The sequence below is a fragment of the Anabrus simplex genome, chromosome 13, assembly GCF_040414725.1.
Source record: "Anabrus simplex isolate iqAnaSimp1 chromosome 13, ASM4041472v1, whole genome shotgun sequence".
NCBI lineage: Eukaryota > Metazoa > Arthropoda > Insecta > Orthoptera > Tettigoniidae > Anabrus > Anabrus simplex.
In genome coordinates, this window is record NC_090277.1 from 52055401 (window position 1) to 52066672 (window position 11272).

At 43.0% G+C, this 11272-nt stretch overlaps 1 protein-coding gene across 1 annotated transcript; it reads left to right on the plus strand.

The window, feature by feature from the left end:
* The first annotated feature begins 3692 nt into the window (after positions 1-3692).
* Positions 3693-4481, plus strand: LOC136884766 (cuticle protein 21-like). Its single transcript, XM_067157058.2, has one exon. The coding sequence runs from the start codon at positions 3693-3695 to the stop codon at positions 4479-4481; it is 789 nt and encodes a 262-aa protein (XP_067013159.2).
* The last annotated feature ends 6791 nt before the right edge of the window (positions 4482-11272 follow it).

Consider the following 11272-nt stretch of genomic DNA (forward strand, 5'->3'; position numbering starts at 1 on the left):
TATAGTAACAGAGATAATCTAAGATGAATATAAACCTTTTCTGTCACATCGTCGCTATAAGACCTGTGCCGGTGCGACGTAAAGCAACTTGTAAAAAAAATAAAAGAAATGAATAAAAAGGGTGAAGTGTAAGAGAGGACCAACAGCCCTAAATTTAGCTGCCTCTGTGGATCAGTGGTAGAGTGTCGGCCTCCGGATCCCTAAGTAGCGAGTTCAAACCCGGTAGAGGGAGTCGGATTTTGGAAGGGAGAAAAGGAGTTCATGTGACACTCCATGTCGTAAATGTCGGCGTGTAAAATATCTTTGGTGACACATTCGGTGTTTACCAGACAAATTTTTTTAAAACTCAGCCATAGATGCCCAAGAGAGATTCGTCTTCCCCTGCCATCTATTAGACCTAGAGTAAAACGGAACGTCAAAATTAGCAAGATCACGGCCAGGCAGTGGCATATTAAAATGTTTGTACATGGTAGCTAAGGCGTTATTATTATTATTATTATTACTATTATTATTTATTTATTTATTTATTTATTTATTTATTTATTTATTTATTTATTTATTAGCCCTAACTTCGTCGTACCGAGCTCGATAGCTGCAGTCGCTTAAGTGCGGCCAGTATCCGGTATTCGGGAGATAGTAGGTTCGAACCCCACTGTCGGCAGCCCTGAAAATGGTTTTCCGTGGTTTCCCATTTTCACACCAGGCAAATGCTGGGGCTGTACTTTAATTAAGGCCACGGCCGCTTCCTTCCAACTCCTAGGCCTTTCCTACCCCATCGTCGCCATAAGACCTATCTGTGTCGGTGCGACGTAAAGCAACTAGTAGTAACTTCGTCGTAAGTGAAGGAATTATCTACTTATGTATAATTCAGTATATTGGAAGGCTACCAAGCGATCGAAACGAAGAGAATGTAGTGTCATTAACTATCGAAGAGAAAAGAAAAAACTCGTTTGCAACTTGACCAGTTAAAATGTCAAAAGATTTGGTCCAGAAATAGAAAGGAGGTACCTATAAGGCACCCTAACCAGCTCCAGATGTAGCAAGGCCGGTCAGCACACCTCAGTATATAAAGTGGGCTGTGATTACCAGACGATATCAATTAGCATCTTCTAGTTCCAGCAGTCACACAAGCAGCTATGGCATTCAAGGTAGGAATTACGACACTGAACAGATTTAATATGATCTGGTGGCGAGCTCAAAAACTGGAATACTGATCTAGTCAGAGTTAATGGTGATTTCGTACTTATCGTTGATAGTGTATATCTGTCAATGTATCAATGCGGAACCGGTCAAGGAAAGAGCAAGGCTGAGCGACTGTCTCAAACGTTAAGCGGTAGGCACTTTGAGGGCATTTTGGCGGTTTCCATCCCGGCTCAGGCCGGTAGTAATACATGCAGGTGTCCTAAGACATCAGCCTCATGTCAGTAGATACATTTTTAAGTCAAGGATCCCCTGCGGGATAAGTTTCTGGCACCTCGCCTTCTCCGAATATCACTACAGTAATTAATGCGACATAAAACAAACATTTTCTTTCCTTCTCTCTCTCTTTATTTCGTTCTTTCTTTCTTTCTGTATTGGGGTTTTCTAGTGACCAGGAGACAATTTCAATCCTTCATCTTTTGTTGTTCCTTCTTCTTCCTCAAATATTCCTTCATTTTTACACTAATTTTTTAGCCTGATTTCTTGACCTCCCAACCTTGAAACCATTCGATTTTTAGCACTTTCTTTCTAAAAATCTCTTCCTCCTGTTGTCGCTTTCTCTTCTTCATCTTCTCCTCTTATATTATTTCTTTCCAAATATTTCTTGACTTCATGAATTCAGCTTCTTGTTGACAACTTGTTCCAAAGATATTTGAAGATCTGTTTGGTTAACTTGTCATCCATCTATATATATACAATCGTAACGACCGTGTGTCTGTACATCGACTATTTTGCCGAAATTTTCGTACAATTTTCCCTCTCAGGACTTATTTATATTCATCTTGTACTCTTTCCCCAAGACTATGTCCATACCAATCAGGAATTTCTTCAAATATTCTGCAGAATCAAATAAAATAACAGTACCGTCGGCAAATCTCAGGGTTTTGAATTCCTCTCCTTGAATATCTCATAAAAATCTGTGTTCAAGCCGCTAATGGGTGAAGGTGATATTCTATAATTCTCCTCACGGCAGTTTGATTGGAGATGTTTGGACAGACCGGGTCGGCCTTGTAGACCTCTTGGTCTATGTCAATGTCCCTCTCATGTAGGAGGCACCTCCGCCTCATCCTTTCTCTTCTTGACACACAAGAATCGAAGTATCTTCCGTCCTTGACATTTGTCTGCCGAGAGTATTTACATTACAGCATGTGGCAGACAGACTGACGACTGTAAGCTTCAATATGGAGCCATACTAGCAAGCCCCATCACGAGCAACGTCACTGAAAACCGTCGAAGTAGCTAGTGGGACGTAAAGCTAAGAGCATTAAGAAAGCGCGAATTTTTAAGTAGTAACAGATTAGAATGCAAACGTACTGAAATGAGTAACAAGTATAGTCTAATCTACACAACAGTTATGCTATGAGTCTTGCATACATATTAGGGTTTCAGCTCATCCGAGCCCCTAGAATTTATGTTACTCTCACTACATTACGGATGAGCGATCTAGGCAACAGCTCCTAGTAACCAAATGAGTTCGCATTCTAAGCTGTCACTGCATAAAATTCCGGGGTCTGAACATTATTAACTGTTACATACAAATTCGATTGCTATCAATAAATATTAAATTAAAATGAAATATTTTCAAGGAATAATAGAGAATTAAATTATGCTCATAAAACTGTTTGTAGATTTCGAGTATTGCATTCAAAAACTGGGGGTAACAGACGCTGAAGTAAAGAAAATAATTGTTTGCACAAATAGGTGAGAAATGTATATTTAATAAAGCATAAGCAAGAAAGTTTGTAGATTTACAGGACTCCTGTGACCACCACATTTACGTGGAATCAGAACCAAAGGGATGTTTTTAAAAGCACCAAATACTTTGGCTGGGATTTGAACCGTGACAGACTCGGTGAGCATTCAGTGACTATGCCTGACGGCACCTCTGTATGAAGATACGATAGAAAAGAAACACCATACATCAACATGTGGTGAGAGAGACAGGTCATGTGGAGCAAATGAATCAGGATAGTTTAGCAGTGGTACAAATTGACTATAAAAGAAAGGGAGAAAGAACTAAGAGACGATAATTATCACATTTCAATATAGACCAGCACAGAACCCACTAGCATGCCGGCCTCTCACCGCTGTGTTAAATATTTCAAATCACGGTCACTCCATGTGAGATTTGTGCTGGACAAACCGGAGACGGGACAGGTTTTTCTTCGGGTACTCAGGTTTTCCCTGCCAACTTTCATTCCAGCAACACTCTCCAATATAATTTCATTTCATCTGTCAGTCGTTAATAATTGTCTTAGAGGAGTGCGGCAGACTTCGGCAGCCAGCACAATTCCTAACCTCGCCGCTAGATGGGGGCTTCATTTATCCACTCCTGATCCCGTTGAAACTGGAAATAGACTATGGATTTTTACGAGCATAAGACCCGCTAAATATGGACTTACGGATGGAAAGATGGGTGGTAGGTTGCATACCCCAGAGGAGCTAGGTGGACATGTTCTAATGCAGTACCGTACTTAGATATTGAAAGACTGATGCTGAGTACTTCCTACTATGATATCTATTCTCCCATTTGTAAAGTTCTTATTCTTTTCTTCCAGGTCATCGTCTTCGCCGCCCTCGTGGCCGTCGCTAGGGCAGGTATCCTCGGCGCTCCCGCCGTCTACGCCCCTGGTGCTCCCCTAGCAGCTCGTGCCTATGCTGCTCCTGCTTACGCTGCCCCCGCCATCGCCCACGCACCTGTAGCCTATGCCGCCCCCGCTATCGCCCACGCCGCTCCCGTCGCTGTAGCTCATGCTGCTCCTGTTGCCGTTGACACTTACGACCCCCACCCCCAGTACAGCTACGGATACAGCGTACAGGACGCTCTCACCGGAGACTCCAAGAACCAGCAGGAGACTCGTGATGGAGATGTTGTCCAGGGTAGCTACAGCCTGGCTGAATCCGACGGCACCATCCGTACTGTAGAGTACACCGCTGATCCCGTCAACGGATTCAACGCCGTCGTACACAAGACCCCAGCCCAAGCTCCCGTAGCTGTAGCTCACGCCGCCCCCGTTGCTGTGGCCGCTGCCCCTGCCATCGCTGCTGCCCCCATCGCACGTTACGCTGCCCCTGCCATCGCTGCTGCCCCCATTGCACGTTACGCCGCCCCTGCCATCGCCGCTGCCCCCATCGCTAGATTCGCTGCTGCCCCTGCCCTGGCCTACGGAGCTGGTCTGGGCTATGGAGCCGGTCTGGGTTACGCAGCTGGTCTGGGTTATGGAGCTGGTTTGGGTTACGGACTTGGAGGTCACCTGGCCGCTAAGGGTCTCATCGGTTAAACGTCATGCATCAAGAACTGTTCCTTGACCACTGTCCCACACACCTTTTCTCAAGATTCTTTTGTACATAAATATTTATAAAAATAAAAATACATTAATTTACGTCATGTTTCTCTTTCCTCCTTCCTCTACGCAGCGTAGTACACTTACTGATCAAAAGATATGATATAGTAAGCGGACATTTTTGGTGTAATAAGTTCACATGTAAAGACGTAGCAAGTATCGTCTACACTTCAGAGTAATTTCAGGAGTACAGTCGAAAGCTAGGACTGCCACCTGGGTGACAGATATACGTGCAGATCATTGGTTATTGATTGATTGATTGATTGATTGATTGATTGATTGATTGATTGATTGATTGATTGATTGATTGAAGAAGTTTACTATTCTATCTATCTGGTGGTGGTGATTTTGGTTTTAAGAGGAAGTACAACGAAGTAATCATCCTCTATCTATCTAGCTATTGATTTATCTATACAGGGTGGTCGGAAATGTGAACCGGGTATATAAGCGTTAGAGGGTTGATCATACTGATTAGTAACTGGAGGAAAATAATTAGATATCTTTTCATATTTATCGGTTGCTGAATTTAACCAATCATATCGCTTCCCGGGCGACTTCAGAAGGCCTTTGCTAGGCGGTGTTGCTAATTCTTCAGGTGACTTATGACCGACTTGAGAGCGCCAATAGAAGAAATGAACTTCTCCAGGGGAGAGACTTTAACAAGGTCCTCCCTGCTGACACGCTCGGCCCACAGCAAGCACGCACCGGTGGCATTAGCTGAAACACACGGTGTGTCAGTGTTAAATGCTCATTTCTCAGCGTGCTTTCAAGCCGGAGCAAGCCACGTACAGATTTAGCAACACCGCCTCGTAAAGCCCATTTGAATTCGCCCGCGAAGAGATCTGATTGGCTAACTTCAGCAGCTGATAAAATGGCAACGGCGCGACATACCGATGTAATCTTTTCAAATTACTTATCAGTATGACCAGCACTGAAGCCTCATATACCCGGTTCACGTTATTTCCGAACACCTTGTTGCATCCAACTAAAGGGCAGGAACTTGCTATTAATCCTGTCGTGCACGAATTATTTACCGTCTACATTTGCTGAAGGGAAACGTAATGTGGTTTACCATAACGGAATATAGTAACGATGTTTCAGTGAATACTATTTTGAGCTTTTATCATTCAAAGATCGATCATTACTGCCTATTAGCCATGGCTACGTATTGCAGAACGTAAGTACACTTGCAAGACTGTAGATCTGTGATGTCTTCGAGATTGACGCCGGAGGTAGTCTTGGAGTCTGTGGAAACTGGATGGGGAGGACCCACGGAAAATAAATGGTGGTAGGTACTTGTGTATGTTGATTGGGTGGAAGGAGTACCCTCGCTTGTACGACTGTTTTGCAGTCTCTTAGGTAAAGAAATGACATCACTGGTTTAGTTGTTATTTTTTTTAGAATTCTGCTTTACGTCGCACCGACACAGATAGGTCTTATGGTGACGATGAGATAGGATAGGCCTAGGAGTGGAAAGGAAACAACAGTGGTCTTAATTAACGTGCAGCCCCAGCGTTTGCCTGGTATACTCGTTAAATTGGCTGTGGAGTTGAATACGTGATAGGAAAAATGTACTACTGAAAATAAAAACAATACATAGTGCAAAAAAAAAATGCATGAGAATTATATCGTTCTAATATGACGTCCTCATCCACGAGAGGGTTAAAATACGCAAGTTCTTTATCAATTAAATCTGCATCAAACTCAACACGCTCGATGGTGACACCTTGTACAATATCGAACAAACACCAAAGCTAAGCCAAGCCTTCTCAAGCATGCATAGTCTCTTAACTGACTGTCCGCCTGCCTATACTACAGGGAATTAGGTAACCTGGTATTCATTTCTCCCGGTCTCGAAAGCCAAGAATAACGGCCGAGAGGATTTGTCGTGCTGACCACACGACACCTCGTAATCTGCAGGCCTTCGGGCTGAGCAGCGGTCGCTTGGTAGGCCAAGGCCATGGGGTTTGATTTTGGTTTGGTATTCATTTCTGGAGGAGGCTAGTTAACGTAAGAGGTATGTGCTTTTCGAGAAGAGGAAATATATTTTCTAAATTTACCAACATTTTGACGGGGAAATGAGCACTGCCTTACTATCTCGGCCAGGAAGCCCCTATTATGGCAGCCTCCTATCAGGAAATGAAAACTTAGACGCTGAAATGTAGTATCGCTTCAGATGCGGTAATGCTACCTTCGGTCGTCTCCTTAAATGGGCCTTCGACAAACAAGACCTCAGCAAACTGATTAAGCTATATGTTTAAAATGTTACAGATATTTATTTATTTTATTTGTTTATTATATATATCTGTAACAGAGTTGTACTCATATTACAACAAGCATTCCGTAGTCGATGGTTACAATAATACAATTAGGACAAATAACACAAAAATAAAGAATAGATTTAAAGAAATTGGCATACTTAGATCAGGATAACATTTTATTTTAGATTTACAGTTGTTGACTATTACTTCTCTAAGTTATGCAGTATAAATGTGCAGACACAGCGGTTTAAAGACAGATAAGGTACATAATTAATTACTTAAGTTAAATAATGTACCAATGATTACACACTGTTGAAATTCATTTTGATGGCTCTGGAAGAGTTTGCATAGTTAATTCTATTTTCTTTTTAATCTATTTGTAAAGAAATTTTTATTTATATCTTCTGAGATTATTTAGTAGGCAAATTATGAATATTGAGAAATTTAAGTCGTTCTTAACTAGCATAATAAAAGCGCAGCACAAGGAGACAGATGTGATGTTGTGTGGGATGCGGAGAGGCCTGATGCAGATCTTTCTAGTTGACACCCACGGGCGACCACCGGGGCTGAGTGTGTAGAGGTGATGATTATGATAATGAGGCCGAGAGAGAATGAAACCCGACTTCCGCTCATACACTACTTCTGTCGAGTAACGCCAAGGGGTCTGTTCCTATCCAATGGACGATTCGATCTCAACAGTGACGAATGACCTTAGTTCAAATGAGCACTGTGGCGAGAATTAGAACTGAACCCGGGCATTTGGCACGCAATTAAAATTCCCCATCTCTCCTACCCAACACTATCCGGCCCCGCGGTGTAGGGGATAACGCGTCCGCCCGTCACCCGGCGGCCCCGGGTTCGGTTCCCGGCCGGGTCAGGGTTTTTAAATTGTAAATGATTAACATCCCTGGCCTGGGGACTAGGTGACTGTTGTCCTTAATGTTCCTTTCCTCACATTCAACACTTTACATTTCCGCAATTCCCAAATACATGCAGGTTCATAATGTAGGAGCAAAAGATCTTCTTAGTTCGACGCCCCGAATAAATTGCTTAAAAAAACCAACAATACTTTTACTTTTTGCTATTAAAATACAGTTAGGAAAAGATCCAACTCGTTGGCTGAGTGGTCAGCGCACTGGCTTTCGGTTCAGAGGGTCCCGGGTTCGATTTTCGGCCGGATCGGGGATTTTAATCCCTTCTGATTAATTCTTCTGACTCGGGGACTGGATGTATGCGTCAATCCCAACACTTTCCTCACATATTCAAACAACATAGAATTCTACCAACCACATCAGAAACACGCAATAGTGCTTACATCCCTCCATATAGGGTTGGCGTCAGGAAGGGCATCCAGCCGTAAAACGGAATCAAATCCACATGTGCGACGCACTTCGCACCCGCGACCCCACAGGTGTGGGAGAAAAAGCGGTAGGAAAAGAAGAAGAAGATAGAGTTAAGGAAAAAAATTAAGAACTATGAAAGCAGGCATTTTGAGGAATTACAGAGAAGCGAAAGAAAGATGATTAGGATGAGGATAAGGACGAAGGAGTAATCCGCAAGGAGAATAACTTAACAATTTTCTTTACGTTGCATCGACACAGACAGATCCTGTGGCAACGATGGGAAAGGGCTAGAATTAGGAAGGAAGCATTAAAGTCCAATCTGGTATGGAAATAGAAAAGAGCAGAAAACCATATTCAGCGTTACTGAAAGTGGGGCTCGAACCAACCACGTTCCGAATGCAAACTGCAAGAAGTGGATGATTTTAAGAAGACACTGACAATGTCTAGATTTATCTTTCTTAGAAGAAAGTCTTCAACCCAGCAGTTGCTTGGATCCTCACATAGTAATATAGAGAAACCTAAAAAAACGATGGCGGCTCCAAACTGAGGCGTACTAGGCAAGATGAGGTGTTAAGTAATTTACCACTGTTTTGCTCACAGATCCAGAAGGTGCTATTGCAGCACGACTGACCCTTTTGAAAGCACCTTTCACAACTTCCAGATGCACAATTTCACTACTGAGCACCCCTTTATTATTGTCACAGCCATACATGAGACAGATTAAAAAGTGTGACATTTCCCTTTGGGACAATCAAATGATCATAAGTATATCTTTCAATACATACAACTCAAATTGATAATTACTTATTTATTAGCATCTATCGAATCGTTTATGAGACACATCTATATGGAATGGGGAGTGGACAAGTGTAGGATTCAGTGCATCAAAAGGGGAAAACTGACTCAGGATCTATCAAACTACCACCAATGAAATAATTTCTCTAGAGTATGATGAGATGAGGCCTCTTTAATAAAATAGCATTATACAAGTCTCTGCCATAGCTATCCAACAATACTTCACATCACAACCTGCAAAATCACATCGACTATCCGTACTCTAACGCCTTTCTCTGATAATATGACTTTCAGATATGGCCATCCGTCAATACTTCACATCACATCCTGCAAGATCACATCGACCATCTTACATTTTTTTGCTAATTGCTTAACGTAGCACCAACACAGATAGGTCTTATGGCGACGATGGGATAGGAAAGTGCTAGGAGTGGGAAGGAAGCGGCCGTAGCCTTCATCACGGTACAGCCCCAGAATTTGCCTGGTGTGAAAAATGGGAAACCACGGAAAACCGTCTTCAGGGCTGCCGACAGTGGGGTTCGAACCCACTATCTCCCGGATGGAAGATCACAGCCGCGCGCCCCCAACCGCACGCCCAACTTGACCGGTGACCATCTTCCTCTAACGCCCCTCTTTGATAATATGTCTCTCAGACATGGCCATCCGTCAATACTTCACATCACAGTGTCCAAGATTACATCGTTCATCTGTACTCTAACGTCCCTCTTTGATAATGTGTCTCTCAATCATGGCCATCCGTCAATACTTCACATCACAGCCTGCACAGTTGCTAGGTAACATAGTGACACACATTCTGCATCTCAAGTATCGTGATGCAAGTTTTCAGATGACCCCCCAGCCGTACGATATATTTACGTCAAACACTGTATCCCTGAATAAACAAACAGCCACAGGCGGTCTCAGCAGAATGTTGAGAGTAATACAGCAGTACTGCTGTACAAATATCGGTGTCTTGTAAGAGGCCAGTAACATGCACATTGAGGCGACGATTATTAACAGAGATTAATTTCCTTACCGGCCGTCTCGTCCGCATGGCGAACACACTCATATTTCAAAGCAAGTCTAATGCATTCTCAACTGAAGGCTGAACAACGTAATCAGAGTGAATAACAAAAGCCATAAAAATAAGGATTTTGTTTTTCAATTTTGCTTTACGTCACAGATCGGGCGACGATGGGATGGGAAAGGCGTAGGAGTGGGAAGGAAGCGACCGTGGATTTCATTCAGGTACAGCCACAGCATTTAGCTGGTGTGAATTGGATACCACGGAAAACAATCTTCAGGCAGGCCTACAGTAGGGTTCGAACCCACTATCTCTCGGATGCAAGCTCACAGCTGCGCGGCGCTAACCGAGCGGTCAACTCACCCGGTAATTAAGGATGTAAAGGAGAGGGTATGTATGTCTCTAGTAAGAAACCAAGTAGTGTATGGTTCCAGTGTTTGAGACCCTCACCAGGATTACTTGATTCCAGAACTGGAAAATCCAAGGAAAAGAAGCTCGATTTGTTTGGGGTGATTTCCGACAGAAGAGTAGCGCTACGAATATGTTGCAACGTTTGGACTGGGGAAGACTTGGGAGTAAGGAGACGAGCTGCTCGACTAAATGGTATGTTCCGAGATGTCAGTGGAGAGATGGCGTGGAATAACATTGGCAGACGAGTAAGCTCGAGTGATGCTTTTAAAAGTAGAAAGATCACAATATGAAGATAAAGCTGAAATTCAAGAGGAAAACCTTTCATAGGAAGATGAGATTGGGATTGAAATAATTTACCAAGGGAGATGTTCAAAAAATTTCTAAATTCTTTGCAATTATTTAAGAAAAACTGGGTAAACAGATAGGGAATCTGACACCTGGCGACTGCACTAAATGATTGATTGAAATTTCTGAAAGTGCCAATGTGATTTCACCAACTGGCAGAATGTAGGGTCTCATCGTAGGATATCCAGACGTTCGACTTTATCAAGAATAATAAGGTTTTTTTTCCGCACTTCATTCCGCGCATTGTACGCCCTTTAAAACGTACACCGAATTTTCCGGTGACAAACTGGTTAAAAAAACTAATAAAAATAATGTTATTTGTTTTACGTCCCACTACAGTAACTACTTTTTAAGGTCTTCGGAGACGCCGAGGTGCCGAAATTTAGTCCTGCAGGAGTTCTTTAACGTGCCAGTAAATCTACCGACACGAGCCTGACATATTTGCGCACCTTCAAATACCACCGGACTGAGCCAGGATCGAACCTGCCAAGTTGGGGTTAGAAGGCTAGCGCCTTAATCGTCTGAGCCACTCAGCCCGGCGGTTAAAAA

Bases quoted from the DNA above. Each gene is read 5' to 3' on its own strand.
- LOC136884766 (XM_067157058.2), top strand. From the start codon at position 3,693: ATGCTGAGTACTTCCTACTATGATATCTATTCTCCCATTTGTAAAGTT.